Source organism: Carassius carassius, chromosome 26 (genome assembly GCF_963082965.1).
Source record: "Carassius carassius chromosome 26, fCarCar2.1, whole genome shotgun sequence".
Classification (NCBI taxonomy): domain Eukaryota; kingdom Metazoa; phylum Chordata; class Actinopteri; order Cypriniformes; family Cyprinidae; genus Carassius; species Carassius carassius.
In genome coordinates this window covers 19,447,582-19,470,654 of record NC_081780.1, presented here as the reverse complement: position 1 = coordinate 19,470,654, position 23,073 = coordinate 19,447,582, and the positions used below count along the sequence as shown (strand labels likewise).

At 43.6% G+C, this 23,073-nt stretch overlaps 1 protein-coding gene across 1 annotated transcript; it reads right to left on the bottom strand.

Moving 5' to 3' along the window:
* Positions 1-11,451: 11,451 nt before the first annotated feature.
* Positions 11,452-17,128, bottom strand: LOC132105359 (zinc finger BED domain-containing protein 4-like). Its single transcript, XM_059510451.1, has 3 exons — positions 16,789-17,128; positions 16,504-16,692; positions 11,452-11,519 (listed from the first exon to the last, which is right to left on the bottom strand). Exons 1-3 carry the CDS (start codon positions 17,126-17,128, stop codon positions 11,452-11,454), a joined length of 597 nt encoding a protein of 198 aa, XP_059366434.1.
* Positions 17,129-23,073: the final 5,945 nt, after the last annotated feature.

Below are 23,073 nucleotides of genomic sequence, written 5' to 3'. Positions count from 1 at the left end.
TGTGAATTAAGTTATATTTTATCACTTTAAAAAACAGAGAGTGATAGTAAGATAAATATTCTAGAGAAAAAATAAAATAAAAACAGCTACACGGAGCTACGATTAGCTACAGAAGGCCAACAGGAAGTAGAGAAAACACTGTCCAACAGCGACACCCACAGGCAGGCAAGATGTGCACCTTCTCCAGAGAGGAGTTGTAATCTTTCGTTGTCATATATTTTACATTTTATTCAAATATGTTCAACTGTTTCAGGAAGATCACATTTAACACAAAGTTTAGACTCATGTTTTCCTATTATAAATAATGATTGATTAAGATTAAATATGTCCAATTCTATGGCGAGATATTATGCTGTCTTCCTTTCTATCCCCAAAAATTCTTCTCTCATTTCCAACTGTTCTTTGAATATTACATAAATGCCGTCCTTCATTCTCACCACCCCATGACTCATAATGCGTATATGCATTAATCGACTCCAGAGGGTTAATTTGCCACATATCTTTTAATGTTTTTTTTTTTTTTTTACTCATTGTAGAAATAAATTCTATGTCGGACATTTCAGTGTTTTTACTCTGATCCACTACTTCATTACCTTCAGGTATCCATACAAAATATTTTTTTTTTTTTTTTTTTTGTATTCTGAACTAACTCTTTAAAATGTCAAAATGTCTTATGTAGTTGAAGGATTTGCCACTCTTTAAACTTGATAGTGCTGAAAATGAGTCTGAACATATGACTTACAAAAATCTAAATGGAATGAAGGCTTACAAAAATCTAAATGGAATGAAATGTTTTGGAAAGTATTTGATTTTCTGGCTATAAGACTTGTTATCAATTGAAATAGACGTAGAATGTCTAAGCTTTTACACCATTACACATTGCTATATCAGTTAAAACCCCATATACGCATACAAATATTAAACAGGAATGAATGTGGTAAAGTCAAGATGGGATTTTCTTGCCATAAGACTTGTTATCATTTGAAATAGACGTAGAACGTCTAAACTTTTACAATATTACACGAAAGGCTAAATATTTCATCTCAAGTAGTGCATCGGAATGCTTATGGTGTCTGGGGACTGTTGTGATTAGTGGTACGACCATATCAGCAAAGACTGTAAAACATCTAAAGGTTTTCGGGGTTTGCAACTCAACTGTAAACTAATTAGATTTGAGGGGTTCTGGCATTGTAAATGGTGGTGCTGCTTTAGTTTATTTTAGTTATATTTATAAGTTACATTCATAATTTTTATTAACCCCCTAGATCTTTCAACCTGATCAATAAACCGGCCAGGGTTAAGATTAGAGTACAGCTAATGACTGTCAGACTTTTCAAAATCCTTCATCGCTTAAATTAGGATTGTGATAATTTCATTTTAAAGCACAACCACTACAAAATCAGATTTGCTTGTAGATTGTTCGAGATTAAATACATATTTAAAAACACAACAAGATAGTTTAATAGCTATGATACTGTTTGGAAATCAAGTTTTTGCATACCTATGAAGGGGAAAGCCCCGGCATCTAACAACAGGGTTGGTAAAACAGTTCAACTTAGTAAATAAATATACATTACCCAAATAAGAAATAAGAATGTGTCCTTTACTCCTGAAACATCTGTCTCATATTTTGAGTACTCAATGTAGTTTATGAAATATATAAATTATAGCTGTGTGTGTGAAAAAATATTCAGATGTAACATTTTCATAATAAACTGCAATTTAATAATTTTTTCTCAGTAACTGTAAATGATTACAATCACACTTATTTTGTAATCAAATTACATAATTTAGCTATATATAACTAGTTGCCCCCAACACTGTTTATGCATTATAACAATGATAGATGGCAAAAGAGTTCATTAACCTCTTTAACGTTAAAAATGCGGACAATGTCACTTAACACTAGTTTGGCAAAGAAAGGTTTGCACATAAAACAACCAAGACCCCCGACTTGAAGTATCGTAATAAGTAGTCTACAGCCATTGCAGAAATTTATTATAGAGACGCAGTAAGATAAAACTTAAAACTGAGAGAGAGAGCTCAACAAACATGCAAGAATTCTCCAGAATTGGGCTGATGATGGGTCTCATCATTTTTTGGTGAAGACAGGATATTTAGACAACAGCAGAAGGACACGATTGTCTTTTTCTAAAGATAAAGAAAATGATTTGGTTTCAGGAACAAATGAATCCTAACACCCAATGCTTCATAAGATAACATAATAACGGTTCCCTTTCAGTTGGTCACGTTCTATGTTACGTCAGAAAGAGACTGACGAATGGGATTTTGCCCAAGAGCCCAATAACCTACGAGTGGTTACAAAACTAACCAATGGTACGCCGAGTACCTTGGTCTGCAGACTTTGCATCGCAAGCTCCGCCCCGCAGAGCAGGTATATAAGGAGCAGCACGAGCAACTCAAGCATTCAAGTTTTCGCTTCGGAACCGAGCACTTCGCTTGCTGCTTTCACCGGAGTGGTTAAAGACGAATCAACCGGTGTTGGTGTGACGGCGCGATTCAGCGGATTGTCTGAGTTTGCTGCATCAGCTCCTGCGTTCCCCTGAGCACTTCAGCACCTAAAAGAACTATTTCCTCTGAGACTAAGAGAGAACGGGCTGAGTTTGCATCTTTATAAAGATGTCATTTCGCCTGTGTGTTTCTGAGTGCGGTCGATATATATTGCTGCTCGTGACGGGCACGATCGCTGTATCACGTGTCTGGGCTTTCAGCCCGCACGCATTGCGAGGACATGACCATCTCGGCGTTAAGATTGAGACTTGATTACCTTAAGAGGTATAGAGTCCCCTCTGCCACACCCTGTTCTAGCTCCTCTTCTTTTAAGAGGGCTACTTCGGCTGGTGGCCAGGGAGATCTGAGGGTTACCGTGTGGGCTTCCCCGACGAGCCAACCTCCTCGGGCCACACCCCCCTCAGAAATGCCGCAGCCGGTCAAGTTTTTGGATGAGTTTGCTGGAACCTCTCAGGCTCCTGACATCTCATTCGGGGCTCGGGAAGAGGACCGTATGTCGATCAGCGCATCACAAGGCGGGCTTTAGACCTCGGTAGATGAGGATTCGGCTGCGTTGCCTCCCTTGGGAGTGCCAGCGTTGCCCGAGTCCGGTCCCGAGCTGACGGCCGTGCTTTCCCGGGCAGCGGAGAGCATTGGGCTTGAGTGGAATCCTCCACCCTGTCCTAAGCACTCAAGGCTGGATGATTGGTTCCTGGGGGCTGCTCATGCTGACCGCCAGCACCCCCCTCTGGTTCCTTTCTTCCCGGAAGTGTACCAGGAAGTAACCACTTCATGGAAGGCACCTTTAACTGCCCGAAACTGTTCTGGTACTTCCTCTGCCTTCACTGCCCACGATGGCAGAGCAGCCAAGGGGTGTGCTGGGATTCCCCAAGTGGAGCTATCTGTTGCGATGCAACTGTGCCCGCAGAGCGCCTCCGCTTGGATGGCGCAGCTGGTCTCTGCCCCTAATTCTCCCAAACGTCAGGCCAAGCAGCATTCCTGAGACAGGCAACCTGGAGTTGGAGACGTCAGCTCATCAGGAGATGGTACCAGGACCACTCCTTCTCCCGGAGGAGGGCCGGGGGAGAATCCTTTGTTCTCATTTTCTTTCTGTTCCACCACTGGCCCCTCGGTGGTACCCAGACCTTCACTAAAAGAGCTGTTTGCTCTACCTCCGGGTCCCAAGAGGCCATTAATGACAGTGGGCGATGTGCTTCCTTGCCGCTCTCATTCCCCTCTCCCCTTACCAGTTTCCACGCAAAGCCAGCTCAAGAGCGCTTCCCCTTTTCATGCCCTCTTTGCTACTTGGAGTCAGCCCTTGACCCTGCTGGATTGGTTTCTGGGAGCCTGGCTAGAGCTTCCCAGGCCTTCCTGCTGGCTCATCCGGATGATCAGGCTTGGCTACGCGATTGAGTTCGCCCGGCGTCCCTCCAGGTTTTGGTGTGTTCACACTTCAATGGTGGGCAAAGATGCTCCTGTCATGCGCGTGGAGGTCGCAACCCTGCTGGCAAAGGGCGCGATAGAGCCGGTCCCTCCAGCCGACATAAAGTCGCTGGAGGACGCGTACTTTTATGTCTCCATTCTTCCTTGACACAGACTGTTTCTTCAGTTTGCTTTCGAGGGGCATGCATTTCAGTACAAGGTTCTCCCATTCGGGTTAGCCCTGTCTACCAGCGTCTTTATGAAAGTCACAGAGGGAGCCCTGGCTCCTCTCAGGGAATGAGGTGTCCGTATCCTCAACTGCCTCGACGACTGGCTGATTCTATCTCACTCTCGAGCGCGGTTGTGCGAGCATAGGGATCTGGTGCTCAGACACCTCGCCCGCCTGGGTCTTCAGGTCAACTGGGTCAACTCTTTTCTCGGTATGGAAATAGACTTGGTCGCCATGTTCAGGCGGCTTACGAACGAGCGCACGCAGTCACTGCTGAATTGCCTGAGACAATTCCAGGGCAAGAGAGCGGTTCCACTGAAACTGTTTTAGAGGCTCCTAGGGCATATGGCATCTGTGGCGGCAGTCATACCGCTCAGGTTACTTCATATGAGACCGCTTCAGCACTGGCTTCAGTCCGAGATGGTCATGGCAACTGGGCACGCTCCGAGTGACCGTCACTCCGGCCTGCCTCCGAACCTTCACCCCGTGGTTGGACCCCTCGTTTCTACGGACTGGCGTGCCCCTAGAACCGGTGTCCAGACATGCTGTTGTGTCAACAGATGCCTCTGCCATGGGCTGGGGTGCCATGTGCAACGGGCATGCTGCGTCAGGCTCCTGGACTGGACCACTGCTGGCAACTCGAGGCAATTGACATGCCACTGAAGTCGTTCAGTGGCATGTCAATTGCCTCGAGTTGCCAGCAGTACGGCTTGCTCTGATCCGCTTCAGGGCCGTGCTGAAAGACAAGCACGTTCTGGTCCGTACAGACAACACTGCGACCGTAGTGTACACCAACCATCAGGGTGGTCTACGCTCCTGCCACATGTCACAACTCGCTCGCCATCTCCTCTTGATGAGTCAGAAGCATCTGAGGTCACTTCGTGCCATTCACACCCCGGGCAGGCTCAATCGTACAGCCGAGGAGCTGTCACGGCAGCAGTCTCGCCCTGGGGAATGGAGACTCCACCCCCAGTCGGTTCAGCTGATTTGAGAATACTTCGGAGACGCTCAGGTAGACCTGTTTGCCTCTCCAGAAAATTCCCACTGCCAGTTGTTTTACACCCTGACTGAGGGTGACCAAAGTTCCCACCACTCCTTTTAGGGATCAGGTGGCGAACTTGCAAGCGCTGTCCCTGGAGGAGGCAGACCCAGCCCTGACGCTGCTCTGTCCAGTATGTGCACTCCGCATCTACGTAGACAGAACTCAGTGCCTTAGGACCTCAGACCAGCTCTTTGTCTGTTACAGAGGCCATCAGAAGGGAAAGACTGTCTCCAAGCAGAGGTTGTCCTGGCTTATCAGGCTCAAGACCTGACATGCCCCCTAGGGGTGAGAGCTCACTCAACTAGGAGTGTAGCTTCCTCCAGGGTGCTGGTGCATGGTGCCTCTTTAACAGACATCCGTAGAGCTGCAAGCTGGGCGACACCTAACACATTTTTGAGATTTTATAATCTCTGTGTAGAGCCTGTGTCCTGCCGGGGGCTCGCCCCTTCGGGCCAGTAAGGACCTGCTCGGTCAATCCGCTTGCTGCGCCATTCCACTCCGCGGACTGGATTGTGTGCGCTATTCCCCTCAGATGAGTTCCTCAGTCAGAACCCTGGGTTCCTCCAGCACTGTTGATGTCCAGCTCTTGCTTACATGCCCCTTCGGTCAGCCCTGTGTGGGACTAGGTGCCTCCGCGTTGTGATTTCCCTTCCGGGCAATCCCACGTGTGTATGTCCACAGTCTCTTCACAGCATGTGTCTTTCCCTTGGCAAGCCCCTTGCCAGCTCTGTCATTGAAACTTCCACCCTGCGGGCTGGGTACCTCAGAGTTCATGTGTATCACCACCTTGGTGGATACCTACCTTCTGTAAGTCCTCCTACGAGCAGGCAGCCTGCTAGCATACGTCCAGCTGGAAAATGCTACTCATGCATTCTGTGTAAGCTATATGCCCTCACTCGTGCTGGCCTCACAACAGGGTGCTATCACTCACACGGGTCTCTGGAAGACAGCCATGTGGCGTTTTGTAAGGGAACCCATTCGTCAGTCTCTTTCTGACGTAACATATAACATGACCGACTGAAAGGGAACATCTCGGTTACGTATGTAACACTCGTTCCCTGAAAGAGTGAACGGAGACATTACGTCCCCTTGCCACATCGCTGTTCTGCTGAATAGCCGGGTCACTGCGGGGCGGAGCTCGAGATGCAAATTCCGCAGACCAAGGTACTCGGCATACCATGGGCTCTTTTTGTAACCACTCAAAGGTGATTGGGCTCTCAGGCGAGATCCCATTCATCAGTGTCTTTCTGCCGTAACCCTCTGTTCCCTCCTTCAGGGAAAGAGGGTTACATACGTAACTGAGACGTTGCTCCATTACAACATGGCCAACACTTCATGACTGTTGTAGCACATGTATATCATCTTATTCTTGACCATAATCGTTTAGTCTAAATATGTTTTAACAATTATTTTTGTTTTAACAAAGTGGGGTTCAATTAACTTTTACTAACTTTTAATTAACTTTTACTAAGGTTTAACTAACACCTCATTCAAGCTACTTTCTGAAAAAATTATTCATTTAAACAGTTTGGTTCCATGAACCGATTCATAGGCTCTTTGAGTTATCTCAGTTATGTCAGCACACATTTTTTTCTTCTAACAATTCAGTGTCATTTTATATCCGTGAATCATTTAAATAAAGTTAACTGTGTGAACACATATTGGTGGTTATTTTCTTTTGTTCATTTAAGTTAATGATGTTTGTGGTCTCAGTTTTATGCACTTATCCTTTGTCGTTTGTTTAGCTTAAATATCAAAACAGGATTTTCCCGCGGCGCACTCCGCCTCTTCGACTTCAGCAGCACCACTCCATTTACCCTCCATGGGGCGTTTGTGCAGCGTCAGATGACTTTCCTTAGAAAGCCACGTTTCTAGCATTTGTAAAACTGCATTTTTCCATCTCAAAAATATATCTAAATTATGGCCTATGCTCTCAATGTCAAATGCAGAAATGTTAAGCCATGCATTTATGACCTCAAGGTTAGATTATTGTAATGCTTTATTGGGTGGTTGTTCTGCACGCTTAGTAAACAAACTACAGCTATTCCAAAATGCAGCAGCAAGAGTTCTTACTAGAACCAGGAAGTAGGACCATATTAGCCCGGTCCTGTCAACACTGCACTAGCTCCCTATCAAACATTGTATAGATTTTAAAATATTGCTTATTACTTATAAAGCCCTAAATGGTTTAGCACCTCAGTATTTGAATGAGCTCCTTTTACATTATAATCCTCTACGTGCCCTACGTTCTCAAAACTCAGGCAATTTGATAATACCTATAATATCAAAATCAACTGCGGGCAGCAGATCCTTTTCCTATTTGGCGCCTACACTCTGGAATAACCTACCTAACATTGTTCGGGAGGCAGACACACTCTTGCAGTTTAAATCTAGATTAAAGACCCATCTCTTTAACCTGGCTTACACATAACATACTAATATGCTTTTAATATCCAAATCCGTTAAAGGATTTTTAGGCTGCATTAATCAGGTAAAACGGAACCGGGAACATTTCCCATAACACCCGAAGTTCTTGCTACATCATTAGAAGAATGGAATCTACGCTAATGTTTGTCTGTTTATCTCTTATTCCGAGGTCACCGTAGCCACCAGATCCAGTCCAGACCTCTACAGCCCTGAAAGACAGCGGAGACCAGGACAACTAGAGCCCTAGATACAGATCCCCTGTAAAGACCTTGTCTCAGAGGACCACCAGGACAAGACCACAGGAAACAGATGATTCTTGCTTCTTCTGCACAATCTGACTTTGCTGCAGCCTGGAATTGAACTACTGGTTTCGTCTGGTCAGAGGAGAACTGGCCCCCCAACTGAGCCTGGTTTCTCCCAAGGTTTTTTTCTCCATTCTGTCACCGATGGAGTTTCGGTTCCTTGCCGCTGTCACCTCTGGCTTGCTTAGTTGGGGTCACTTCATCTACAGCGATATCGTTGACTTGATTGCAAATAAATGCACAGACACTATTTAAACTGAACAGAGATGACATCACTGAATTCAATGATGAACTGCCTTTAACTATCATTTTGCATTATTGACACACTGTTTTCCTAATGAATGTTGTTCAGTTGCTTTGATGCAATGTATTTTGTTTAAAGCGCTATATAAATAAAGGTGACTTGACTTGACTTGATATTTAAGCTAAACAAACGACAAAGGATCGGTGCATAAAACTGCGACCACAAACATCATTAACTTAAATGAACAAAAGACAATAACCACCAATATTTTTTCACACAGTAAACTTTATTTAAATTATTCATGGATATAAAATGACACAGAGTTGTTAGAAGAAAAAAAATGTGTACTGACATAACTGTGAGATGACTTAAGGAGCCTATGAATCAGTTAATTGAACCGAACTGTTCAAATTAATAATTTTTCAGAAGTGAATCGGACTTTGCATCCCTAAAACGGATCACAAAAAAGGGGTTTGTAACATCACAACATGGAAGGAGTGTATACTTCACAAAAGTGTGGAAATGTGCATCTTTTTATACAAGTTATCTGAACATGCGTTTAATCAGATTTCCAATGATCTACAGCACTGCCATGTACAGTATGAGTATTTTGGGATACACATCCACGACGGCCATGTTTGAAGCCTGAGGTGTATGTTGGTATTGTAGTTCCCTGACCTGAAGGTCAACATAGCTTGAATGAGGTGTCCAATTGAACCCCCTTTGTAAAAACAAAAATAATTGTTAAAACATATTTAGACTAACAATTATATTCAAGAATAATACAATATACATGTGCTAAAACAGGCATGAAGTGTTGGCTGTGTTGTAATGGAGCAACCGTTATTACAGTAGGTGGACAAGCTAAATGGGCAATACTGCCACGTGTACCGCAGCGGTGTAATTGAATCGCGTGTTAATTGAGTCGCGTGTTAAAATCATTCGCGAAACTACTGCCAGGTGGCGCAAAGGGACGGATTGCGAAATGAATGTAATTGTAAAATGAGATAAAAGGAGGAAGTAAAACAACAATAACATTATTATTACATTGTAACATCTTTAAAAAAATATTAAAACATTTACAGTGATTTCAAAACGTAGGATAATCTTAGGCTACAGTCTACTCATCAAAAATTAAAAGAGGACCTTTACACAAAGGATCATATGCATGCTATTGTTATTAAACAGTAATTAAATATAAGGCCTATAAATATATATATATATATATATATATATATATATATATATATATATATATATATTTATTTATTTATAGATAGATAGATAGTACAGACCAAAAGTTTGGACACACCTTCTCATTCAAAGAGTTTTCTTTATTTTCATGACTATGAAAATTGTAGAGTCACACTGAAGGCATCAAGGGCTATTTGACCAAGAAGGAGAGTGATGGGGTGCTGCGCCAGTCACCGGACCTGAACCCAATCGAGATGGTTTAGGGGTGAGCTGGACTGCAAACAGGAGGCAAAAGGGCCAACAAGTGCTAAGCATCTCTCGGGGAACTCCTTCAAGACTGTTGGAAGACCATTTCAGGTGACTAGCTCTTGAAGCTCATCAAGAGAATGAGAGTGTGCAAAGCAGAAATCAAAGCAAAAGGTGGCTACTTTGAAGAACCTAGAATATGACATATTTTCAGTTGTTTCACACTTTTTTTTTATGTATATAATTCCATATATAATTCCACATGTGTTAACTCATAGTCTTGATGCCTTCAGTGTGAATCTACAATTTTCATAGTCATGAAAATAAAGAAAACTCTTTGAATGAGAAGGTGTGTCCAAGCTTTTGGTCTGTACTGTGTATATATATATATATATATATAATTCATAAACTCCTTGATATTTTAAAGTTAGTTTAATAGTATTTAAATTCAAGTTTAAAAATAGGTTTTAACTACTTAAATTATTTCTTAATGAATTAGTAATATGTTGTTTATTCTTGTAGAGAATATGTGTTTATTCTTTAAGAAAATAAGGGAAACATTATGGGACGATCCAAATATTTGTTTTGCATCACCTATTTATGTAGGCTAAAATTATTCAAAAATAAATAAATAAATAAATAATAAAATGTCATTAAAAATGCCATCGGCCTGAGTAAATTTGACTTTTATAGAATTTTGTAAATTATAGAATCGTGACTTTAAAGGTTAGTGATTTAGAAGGTGAAAATACTGTGAAAATAAAAATGGCATTGGATTTTAGAGCATAACAACTGAAGGTTTATGCAACGTTAGCCAATAAAGCAATTTTTTTTAAACAATGGAACTTAAAGTTGTGAACTAAAATATAATTTCAACCATACAGCATGTGAATAAATAAAATGCATACTTTTCATAACATTTCATTATTCATAAAATGCATAACGTTTCTGGTGTTTGGATTTGTACTTCAATATATAATGAGCTCCAAGTGAATGTTTTCCTGCCTTGCTAAATGATTCTCTCATGATCAATAAGTTGTATTCGCATTGTGAATAGCAATTGAAATTGAGTTACAGGTGGAGTTACAAGTTCAGTTCTACTGTCCCTTATCCAATCACACCACCTTGTTTCCACCACTAATTGTTGATCTACATTTACAAGACGAAATAAAAAGACATGAAGGGAAGGGCAACTGGGCAGAGATAGTAGATGACAGACTAAGGTCTGTGTATAAATCTTTTATATCAGTATTCACAGATGGATCAAAGGATCCTAAGAGTGGTCTTACTGGTTTTGCATTCAGTATTCCAGAGTTGAAGATAAGTATTAAAGAAAGAACTTCTGATCATCTAACAGTGTTTATGGTTGAGTTGTTAGTTATTTTAAGGGGAAGTCATGGCCTGGTGTTTAGAGAGTTTGACTCCTAACCCTAGGGTTGTGGGTTCGAATCTCGGGCAGGCAAAACCACGACTTAGGTGCCCTTGAGCAAGGCATCAAACCCCCAACTGCTCCCCGGGCACTGCAGCATAAATGACTGCCCACTGCTCCGGGTGTGTGTTTGTGTGTTCACTTCTCTGTGTGTGTGCACTTTGGATGGGTTAAATGCAGAGCACGAATTCTGATTATGGGTCACCATACTTGGCTGAATGTCACGTCACTTAACGGCAGTACAGTGGGTAGAACAAAATAAAATTGGCAAGGTTGTGATATGTTCAGATAGTTTATCTTCATTGATGTCTCTACAGTCTTTATCATCTTATAACAGACTTGATATTGTATATGAAATGTATTAAGTTATGTTCAGACTTTACCATATAAAAACAGAAATCAGAATTATGTGGATTCCAGCTCATAGGGGAATTGAGGGGAATGAAGATGCAGACGTGTTGGCTCAGCAAGCTCTGAAACATGATAGAATTATGGAAGTAGCATTTAGTAAAGCTGAAAGTAAAGCAAAAATAAGGAATAATATTATGAGGGACTGGCAGAAACAATGGGATGAAGGGAAGAAGGGACGTCATTTATACAATATTAAACAAGTGGTAGGGAGAATGAAAGCAATAGGAAGACATACAAGAGAACATATAATTATTTTGAGGTTGAGATTGGGGCATACTGGGTTGAATAAAACAATGCATTTATTGAAAAAACATCCATCAGGTATGTGTGAGTGTGGAATAGAAGACGAATCAGCAGAACATGTGATTAGCCAATGTGTCAAATATGGAAATCAAAGGATAAAATTCAGAGATGAATTTGTCACAGTGTCTGGGTTGTGTCCCTGGGTGTCCACTAGATGTCCTCCTTCTCACGGTGTCTATCACCTTATCACTTTCTGTCTCCCTTATTTGGTCACCTTCCTCCTTGTTTAGGTAATTGATTGTGTTCCCCACCTGTCTCCTGTTTCCCCATCATCCTTGTGTGTATTTATACCTGGTCTGTCTGAGTCTCAGTCACGGAGTCCTTGTTTAATGTTGTACGTTAATTCTTGCCCGTCATCTTGCCTTGCCTTGCCGTCGTGTTTGTTTATGTTTGGATTGCTCTTCCGGTTTTCGACTCACGCCTGGACTGTTTATGCTCTGTGGATTAACCCCTAATAAAAGGCATACCCGCTATTGGTTCTCTCTCCTGTGTGTTCAGTAACACCAAACGTGACAGAAGGACTCCGTCACTTTGAGACCCAGCGGTATGTCGAGTTACGCTTCTTCCCCAGCCTCCGAGCGGGAGAGAGGCATTCAGTTTGAGGGAACCCGCCTGGTCGTGTTTCGCGGGACCAGGGGAGGGCGCCGAGGAGGAGGTGGGCGAGAGGAAGCCCAGCATCGCTCTCCACCATGGCTCCCCTTTGACTCTGGGTTCACGTGGGAGGGACCAGAGCCGCCGTCTCACCAGGGCAGAAGGAGAAAGCCAGCGACACTGCCCATGAGGAACGCGGGTCCAGCACCACAGCACAAGAGGGCCACCAGCCCAGCGCCACGGTGCAAGATGGCCGCCAGCTCAGCGCCAACGCCCAGGAGGGCCGCTGACTCCTTCTTGGATTATTTCGCTACGCTGTCCAAGATCCTAGAGATTCCCAAGACGGTTAATGTCATGGCTGCGGAGCCAGCGCCACAGCACAAGATGGCCGCCAGCCCAGAGCCACAGCACAAGATGGCCGCCAGCCCAGCGCCACAGCACAAGATGGCCGCCAGCCCAGAGCCACAGCACAAGATGGCCACCAGCCCAGCGCCACAGCACAAGATGGCCGCCAGCCCAGCGCCACAGCACAAGATGGCCGACTCAACGCCTGAGTCTCCAGACGAGGTGTCGCCGACTCGCCAACATAGAGGACGGAGGAGGAGGAGACAGGCGTCTACCGTTCCTCAAAGCCCAGAGGACGTTCCCGAGGCGGTGCCCGAGGCCGTTCCCGAGACCGAGGCGGTGCCCGATGCTGTTCCCGAGGCCGAGGCGGTGCCCGAGGCTGTTCCCGAGGCCGAGGCGGTGCCCGAGGCTGTTCCCGAGGCCGAGGCGGTGCCCGATGCGGTTCCGGAGGCTGAGGCGGTGCCCGATGCTGTTCCGGAGGCCGATGCCGAGGCGGTGCCCGAGGCGGTGTCCGATGCCGAGGCGGTGCCCGATGCTGTTCCGGAGGCCGAGGCGGTGCCCGATGCTGTTCCGGAGGCCGAGGCGGTGCCCGATGCTGTTCCCGAGGCCGAGGCGGTGCCCGAGGCTGTTCCGGAGGCCGAGGCGGTGCCCGAGGCTATTCCCGAGGCCGAGGCGGTGCCCGATGCCGAGGCGGTGCCCGATGCTGTTCCCGAGGTCGAGGCGGTGCCCGATGCTGTTCCGGAGGCCGAGGCGGCGCCCGAGGCTGTTCCCGAGGCCGAGGCGGTGCCCGATGCCGAGGCGGGGCCCGATGCTGTTCCGGAGGCCGAGGCGGTGCCCGATGCTGTTCCGGGGGCCGAGGCGGTGCCCGATGCTGTTCCCGAGGCCGATGCCGAGGCGGGGCCCGATGCTGTTCCGGAGGCTGAGGCGGTGCCCGATGCGGTTCCGGAGGCCGATGCCGAGGCGGTGCCCGAGGCGGGGTCCGATGCCGAGGCGGTGCCCGATGCTGTTCCGGAGGCCGAGGCGGTGCCCGAGGCTGTTCCCGAGGCCGAGGCGGTGCCCGATGCCGAGGCGGGGCCCGATGCTGTTCCGGAGGCCGAGGCGGTGCCCGATGCTGTTCCCGAGGCCGATGCCGAGGCGGGGCCCGATGCTGTTCCGGAGGCTGAGGCGGTGCCCGATGCGGTTCCGGAGGCCGATGCCGAGGCGGTGCCCGAGGCGGTGTCCGATGCCGAGGCGGTGCCCGATACTGTTCCGGAGGCCGAGGCGGTGCCCGAGGCTGTTCCCGAGGCCGAGGCGGTGCCCGATGCCGAGGCGGGGCCCGATGCTGTTCCGGAGGCCGAGGCGGTGCCCGATGCTGTTCCGGGGGCCGAGGCGGTGCCCGATGCTGTTCCGGAGGCTGAGGCGATGCCCGATGCTGTTCCGGAGGCCGATGCCGAGGCGGTGCGCGATGCCGTTCCGGAGGCCGAGGCGGTGCCCGATGCTGTTCCCGAGGCCGAGGCGGTGCCCGAGGCTGTTCCCGAGGCCGAGGCGGTGCCCGATGCCGTTCCCGATTCGGTGCCCGTGCCTGAGGCCGTTCCCGATTCGGTGCCCAAGACCGGTCCAGAGTCAGGACCAGCCACTGATGACCTTCCGGGGTCAGGGCGGGTCACCGTGGGACGTTCGGAGTCAAGTCAAGTCACTGGGTGGGCTGCTGCTCGGGCCTGTTGGACTCCGGCATCGGCCACAGGGGGGTGGTGGTCATCCGCTCCGCCCTGGGGGACTCTGGCGTCGACCACGAGGACGTGGTGGTCCTCCGCTCCACCCTGGGGGGTTTCCGCTCTGACCACGAGGACGTGGTGGTCTTCGGCTCCACCCTGGGGGGCTTTTTGCTTTGACCACACGGACATGGTGGTCTTCTGCCCCGCCCTGGGGGGGTTTCATGTTGTGTTTGTCTGTTGTTTTTGTATTTACTCCTGTCCCTGTTCCTCTCTGTAGTCTGGCCCTCCATCCCTCCCCCTGAACCTCCCCCTGTCCGCCTCCCTCCTGGTCTGTCTTATGTCTGTCGTGGAGCGTCTGGGAGCCGCTCCGTAGAGGGGGGGTTCTGTCACAGTGTCTGGGTTGTGTCCCTGGGTGTCCACTAGATGTCCTCCTTCTCACGGTGTCTATCACCTTATCACTTTCTGTCTCCCTTATTTGGTCACCTTCCTCCTTGTTTAGGTAATTGATTGTGTTCCCCACCTGTCTCCTGTTTCCCCATCATCCTTGTGTGTATTTATACCTGGTCTGTCTGAGTCTCAGTCACGGAGTCCTTGTTTAATGTTGTACGTTAATTCTTGCCCGTCATCTTGCCTTGCCTTGCCGTCGTGTTTGTTTATGTTTGGATTGCTCTTCCGGTTTTCGACTCACGCCTGGACTGTTTATGCTCTGTGGATTAACCCCTAATAAAAGGCATACCCGCTATTGGTTCTCTCTCCTGTGTGTTCAGTAACACCAAACGTGACAGAATTAAAGAAATATGGAGTGAACACATTAAATCTTAAAACCCTATTTAAAGTTGGAGATCATATATATAAGGCTCTGTTTACTTTTGTGAAAGAAACTGGTTTAATGAAAATAATTTAACTGCTAAGGGTTTATTGTATTAATTCATTCACTGCTTTCCTAAATGGTTTATATATATATATATATATATATATATATATATATATATATATATATATACTTTTTTCTCCCTTAATAAGTATACATTGCTGGTCCACACTCCAGCACAGTAGGGGGAGGATATGCATCTTAAACGTTAGTTGCCACCTGCCATTATAAATACAAGAAGAAGAAGAAGAAGAAGAAGAAGAAGAAGTGGTTTGAGTGGGACTGGACGTAACCATTCTGAATGTGTCAGCTGCGCTTGATGTCAGTCCGATGGAGACGCTGTAAGCTTTGTTGGGGATCTTTTTTCTTTTGTTTAACTTTCTGTCAGTAACAAAGTCTAGATTTTTAAAATTGTAGTTAAAGCTAGTGATGGCAAAATCGATGCCTCGTGAACCAATGAAACAGTTGAACCAAATGTGCCATATTGATTCGAGGCTTCGAATCAATCAGACACCCGTCTCAACGGTGACACCTAGTGGTCACTTGCAGGTGTTGATCTGAAACAACCTTGACGAGCCATTAAAAAAATGTGTTGTTTTTTTATTATTATAATGTTCTAATATGTGAAGCTTGTAACCTATAGGCTCCTCACTGTGCATAATGTTATTTTGGTCATGAAAAATGAATATTAATAAAAGAAATCAAGCCACAATGTCTCACTTTTTTAGAGATTTTTATTCAAAAATATTAATTTATCTGCTGTGGAAGGACTTAGCCTACTTCTTTTTTTACAGATAATTTCTCCAGCCTTTGAAAAAATCCTCTCACAATGGACACTTGTTGCTGGCATACAAAGATATTTTTTTGCAAGGACATACAAATGAGGAAAGATTACTGCTCTCTCTTTCCAGTAAGTTAGTGGATCATGAGTTCTGGGCAAATACGCATCATTGATGTATTTTTTCACTTCCACTGTGGCATCAGCTGTAGCATTGTGTATCATCTTGGTTTGATGGATGCGAGTATCAAAAAGTTCCCATAAACTATCCTGTGTTTCTACTGGTGTTGATGTTGATGGTGATGGTGATGATGATGATGATGGGTGTGATGTTGACATTTCTGGGTCTGAATAAAAATGAAAACAGCAATTAGTAACAAATCCTAAACTGACGGCATATATGAAGGATATATTATATTACATGATTCAGATTACATAACATAACACAGACTGAAACTGCTCACCAGGATTTGTGTTTGAACGCATCAGTGAAGCACACTCCAGTGTGATATGCTTTTCAGCTTCCTGGGCTTTGGCAGCATTTCCAAATGCCACATTTTTGAACCTTGGGTCCAGCAGTGTAGCCAGTGCCAAGGCTCTAAAACTCTCATAACCTCCACATCTGGAGTGCAGACCTTCTTGCAGATGTGAGCCTATGAGCCAAAACAGGAGAAACACATATTTATAATAATGACAATAATATGACAGTTATGGCCAATCACATGGGTAGTATGGTCATTGTGGCCTACCTAATTGAACAGTTGATTCCTGCGTTGCATTTCCTTTTTTCTGTGCAAGCTTGTGCTGCAACATCCTGTACAGTGGTATAAGCTTTGAAGCAGACACTCTCTTTTCCTCTGACATCTCTGTTGTTGCGAGTTTGAATGGTTGCAGTATTGACAATGATTGTTCAATAATGTCATAATCAATACTTGTCAGGGGAGCAGTATCATTGTTTAAGTTGGAAAGTGCAGCAGCCACTGGTTCACATTGGTCATACAAGCGCTGTAGCATGTCAAATGTGCTGTTCCATCTTGTGTCAACCTCCTGTATCAGTTTCAGAGTTGGTCTTCCCATCAAGCTATGCATCTTCACAAGCTTGTCCTTTGCTTTGCAGCTGGATCTGAACAACCCCACTATCTTTCTGGCCTTCTGGCGTATTTCATTGATGACTGGGGTTTGATCTAGTGCCTTTTTCACAATCAAATTTAAAGTATGAGCAAAACATGGGACATGGCGAAGGTGGAGTAGCTGGGCACTTAGGATCATGTTAGATGCATTGTCAGTCACCATGCACTGAAGTTTGGAGGTTATTCCCCACTCAGCCATTAGCAAGGCTTTAGCCTCCATGAGATGCTGGGCTGTGTGGGTTTGGTAAAACCTCCTTACACCCAGTACAACAGTTGCCATTTTTGCCTCTGGTGTTATGTAATGGCAAGTCACACCAAGATATCCATCCATATTAATGGAGGACCACATGTCAGCTGTAAGGCTAACAAATTCGGCCTTTTGTAGGTCCTCCATTGTCTTCTCCTTGGCTTTGTTGTACTTTTCGCTGACCATTATTTTAAGCACCTTCCGGGATGGGAGGACATAGCTTGGATCAAGCTTGTTCACAAATGCCCTGAATCCCTCATCGTCCACGATGGTGAAGGGCTGCAGATCCTTCACCACCATGTTTATAAGAGCCTCATCCAATTCCCTCTGTCTGACTTTTAAAAGAGAAGACAAAACATACTTTCAGACAAATACATTGGAAAAATACAGCTTCAATTAGTGCACATCTATTAAAAGTATAGCCTACTGGTTCATTATTTGGAAACCTTCCAGTGTTTATAATCAGTGCTTTATATAACTTATAAACTTTATAAACAGTGTCCCAAAAGGTTGTAATTATATTTCAATTATAATTATATCCCAAACAATGCATACCTTGCTTAGATGGCCCAGCAGTGTCAGTAGCAGGCCTAGGTACAGGGGGAATGCCATCCTCTGCACCCTGCAAAATGGCAGGATGAGTGCTCCTCAAATGGCGCATCATGGATGATGTATTGTTGCAGTAGGCTAGCTGCCGATCACAATACACACATCTCACTTTATTTGGGGTTTCTAAATGGAAATGCTCCCACACCACAGATGTACGGCATCTCTTCTGGGGAGCTTCCATTTTATCTATCTATCCAAATCTATCTATCTATATATGAATCGATATATGTATCTAGATATGTATCTATAATCTATGTATCTATATATGTATCTATCTATAATATATGTATTTATATATGTATCTATAATCTATCTATATATGTATCTATCTATAATATATGTATTTATATATGTATCTGTAATCTATCTATATATGTATCTATCTATTAATCTAGCTGTCTATATATATTTATATCTATGTATCTATTAATGTGTCACTATATGTATACTCTGTCTGTCTCTAGCCTCTCAGTCAATGTGTTGTGTAAATTTAAATGTAAGTCTAAATTGCCTATAACTAATCAAATTGCACTATGTCACTATATCACCAAAAATCCGCTATCTCAAAGTCAAACTCCTCTCACAAAAACCCACGAGGTCAAAATGCGTTTATTTCACTTTTATACAGATGTGCCATTGTGTGGTCTGTTCCCGACCGTTCCAATCAAACGCTGATTCGGCGGACCACACCTGATGAAACAATTAGTGAAACACTTCGAGGCTTCGTTTGGTCATAGTCACGTGACATGGGTGTTTCGAATCACGCTTCGGATCAGTGTTTCGACACATCTGCGCTTCGGGATCTCGCAAAGCTTCGGAACGACTGTTTCGCTTCAGCCATCCTTAGTTAAAGCTAGAGTACAACATAGTTTCTGACAAGTATATTGTGCTGGTGTTTTAACGACTGCGTTTGATGCATTTTCTTTCAGATAAGTGTAAATGCATACCTCTTTTTTTCTTTTGTTTTAAATTTTTCAACCAGCGTGACAACACTAACTTTCCTGGTTAACATTGAAAACTGCTGCTTGATTTACGTTCGCTTCTTTTTGGTTTTAGTTTGAGGTAAGATACAAATGATATAAACTCTTTAGGCTGTTTTTCTTTTCTAACTGGTAACAAACTCTAACACCTTTTTAAATTGTAATGTTACAAGCTTTGATTCTCACTTGTTGCTTAACGCACATATCTGATACTTGTTTGTTTGTTTTAAATAAATAGTAACCTAGTTTTGTTTTCTAACTGGTATCGAATTCTAAATAGTTTTTTAAATTGTAATGCTACAAGCTTTGATTTTCACGTGTTGTTTAACGAACGTATCTTATACTTTTTGGCTTGTTTGGTTGTTTTAGATAAATAACCAGTAACCTAGTTTTCTTTTTATTTAATTTGTAACTTTAACACCCTTTTTTACTCTTTTCCAATTAAAAAAAAACAGATAATTAAATTTTTTCTATTTCGTCAATGTTTTAACAGTTTTCTTGAAAAGCATTGTGTATGTAAAACCTTAATAAAAACTTCCCTTATACCATTTTCACGTTTTCACATTTTAAAGTTTAAAGCACATAGTTTTGAACAGTTTTTTTAATGGCCCCCACACACAAAAAAAAATTCCCTGGGTGGGGTCGGGCGGGGGGGGGTGGGGCTGTACAGGGAGGGGTGGGTGGTCCAAACAGGTATACAAAACAGATGTCTTTTATGACCCTCATCAATCAAATTTTTCGAGACAAGGTGCACTATATCTTCTCTCTCTCTCTCTCTCTCTCTCTCTCTCTCTATCTCTCTCTCTCTATATATATATATATATATATCTCAACACAGAAATATCTCAATACAGAAATATACATGACTGTATTGTTTTTTTCATATAGTTTGAGGAAATATGCCTATAAAGAGATTTTCTAATCCAGTTATTTCTATGATTTTTGTGAGAAGGATTTCTCTATCTCTCTTTCTTTCTGGAGCTGAATCTAGTTTCAGCACAGACCTCTGGACTGCCTGCGGTTCTCTATGATTTGTAGGACTCACATGGGAGGAAAGCAAGATTCCTATAGGTTAAAATCTGCAAACAATGACTCGTGTTGGCTTGATGGATGAACTACATACTTCCCCATTTGTCTATTCTTTAAACACCATCCCTTTATCAGTTGTTATCCAAAGTTTGCTAAAACACATACTCTGAATGTTGCTGGTTGAATGGGAAGAATTGAGAAACAAAATTGAAAGAGATGCGCAATAGAGATTAGACTGGAGCAGAAGTTTGTATAAGAGGATTCTTCAAAGACTCTCAGGTCCTAATTAAGTGTGGGACGCTTCCTCTTACCGTGACATTTCACTGGACATTCTTGATAAATGTCACACCCATGGTTATGCCAACAGCAAATGGATGTTTCACCAAGCGCTTAATGACCTTTATAAATATGCCTGCCTGGAATTCAAATTCTCACACCCACATCCATAAAATATGTGCTTTGTAAACAAGGTGTGTGTATGGGGTCTTGTGCATCAATTTAAGACTGGCACCCCTGTCAGGGATGTCTAGGCTGCATTGTACAGGAATAGCTAAATGGGACCTTTCTCGTGTGAAAAAAAAAATGCTAGTCTTAAAAATCAAATCATAGTTTTTCTGAATTAATAATGACAGATTGCTTATTGCAGATTATATAATGTTTAGTGCTTATTTGTTTAAAGAAATATAATACCAAATACAATTAACTGTAGTACTGTTTAGCCCCTTTCACACAGTACATGACAAATTGTACTGGTATTTTAGTAGTGATGTATATGTAAAATGATTATGCTTAATTAGCCGAAAATGCACTTGGTCATTTAAACGTGGTAACCTGTTTCAGGGCCTGGGTCAAAGGGGGGCGTGAGGAGGCATCGCCCTCTCACTCGTACTATCTCCCAAGGTGAGTGTGAAAATAGATTTTCATTGAAATTAATGAAATTTAATGTTTTTTTTTTTTTTACATATATAATTGCCAAATGCATAGGCTTTCTAGAATTAATATGATGCTACTATATCAACAATTTAGGACAGTTTGTTTCACAAAGTTGTATTTTAATTGTTACTCTGAAACAAATTCCTGCAAGTGGTGCAACTAAGAAAGCAGCACTACTGAGTAAGGTATGATGACAAAGTTTAATTATTTAGCTGTATTGCTGTTGTTTGTTGCTGTTAAAGTTGTTACTTAAAATGATGCATCTGTTAAATGGGTCGAAATGAATGTATTATGTCAGCGAATTGGTCACAATGAGCTTGTTTCATTGTAAAGCAGACATAATTAAGTATTTCTCGTGGTTGTGGTGGTATCAATATTTGTGGGCAAAACTGCTGCCTAAAACTGCTCACATTTTTATTTCCTGGATGTCAGATTTTTGAATTTGGTGGCTATGCAATTTTGTTTTATTCAATACTTTTCCATCTGTATTTGCTAAGTAGCTTTTAATAGGTTAATTCACTCAGAATGCATTTTTCATTAACTGCTGTACTTCTCCAATGCATTTCAATGTAAATGCGCAACCCGACGTCTTGAATGCTGCGCTCTCGTCTCAGGTCTTTAGCAGTTTCTCGCGCATAATTATCGTGCATAATAGCCTACATCAGTCTAAAACACGGTGCTCAAGTTAGAGGTCTGCAAGCCCGACGGGGCCTGACACAAAAGTTCCCAATGCTTCGGGAAAAGCTGCATTTTGACAGAGTTTTGATTTGATTACCATGACAAACAGCGAGCCAATTGGTCACGTGCAGTGCTTGCCATCTCCTCATTAGACGCGCCTTTGTCTGCTGAACAAAAAATGCTCCAAACATTTTTCGAAATTAACTTAATAAAAAAACAATACGAAATATAATCAGTTTGCCATTACATACAAAACTTAATAATTTTTGATAGCTGAAACAGTAGTAGGCTATAAGCTGTTTTGGGAGAAGGGGGAAAAAAAAGACGGGCTCGTGCCAGTAATTCTGATAAGCTGTAGAACATGGGCTGGGCTTGGGCTTGGACCTGAGCGTGTTGAGCCGGGGTCGGGCTCGGGCCTAAATTTGAGGCCCATGCAGGGCTCTGGCACAATTTCAAAGAAATTCAGCATCTAAAACAAGTCTCTAGTATAATAATTTATTATTATTATTATTATTATTATTTACTTTTACTCTGTGCTATGTCATCGACCCCCTTCGTCACCTCAGACACCCCCTCAATCAGTGCTGCGCTGGCACCGGCTCTGACCTGTTTTCTTTTATCGGAGTAAGGTAATAAATGGCATAAGCATAAAATGGTCGTAACAGGTAGTTTTTTGCCTAGATTTTACTCTGATTTTTCACGACATGTAAATGCAATAACGTGTGTGTGTGTGTGTGTGTGTGTGTGTGTGTGTGTGTGTGTGTGTGGAAGTCGTGGCCTAATGGTTAGAGAGTCGGACTCGCAATCGAAGGGTTGTGAGTTCGAGTCTCGGGCCGGCAGGAATTGTAGGTGGGGAGGGAGTGCATGTACAGTGCTCTCTCCACTTCAATACCATGACTTATGTGCCCTTGAGCAAGGCACCGAACCCCCAACTGCTCCCTGGGCGCTGCAGCATAAATGGCGTGTGTGTTCACTGCTGTGTGTGTGCACTTTGGAAGGGTTAAAAGCAGAGCACGAATTCTGAGTATGGGTCACGTCACTCATATATATATATATATATATATATATATATATATATATATTTCTGAGAAATACAGGTATGCTATTTTTATATATTAAATATATTTATATATAATATAAATTGTATGAATATAAATAAATACATGTAAATACAAAATATACAAAGTACACACATATATTATGTAAACAAAAACGTTTATTTTGGATGTGATTAATCATTTGACAGCACCAGTTGAAAGAGATTAAGCAGACAGTCTACTAATACTCTAATGACTGTTGGTTGACATGTACTGTAGGGTACATCTCAAACGGAATGCTGCATCCTATCAAGGCTGCGTCCTTCCTAGGTCAGTCCTTGAGAGGCTTGTAGGCTACAGTCCTCCTCGGCATGAAACGCTAGAATGAGAA

Bases quoted from the DNA above. Each gene is read 5' to 3' on its own strand.
- LOC132105359 (XM_059510451.1), bottom strand. From the start codon at position 17,128: ATGCATAGCTTGATGGGAAGACCAACTCTGAAACTGATACAGGAGGTT. The intron at 16,693-16,788 runs GTAGGCCACAAT...TTTGGCTCATAG, and splicing joins GGAATCAACTGTTCAATTAG to GCTCACATCTGCAAGAAGGT. The intron at 11,520-16,503 runs GTGAGCAGTTTC...ATCATGTTTCAG, and splicing joins GCGTTCAAACACAAATCCTG to AGCTTGCTGAGCCAACACGT.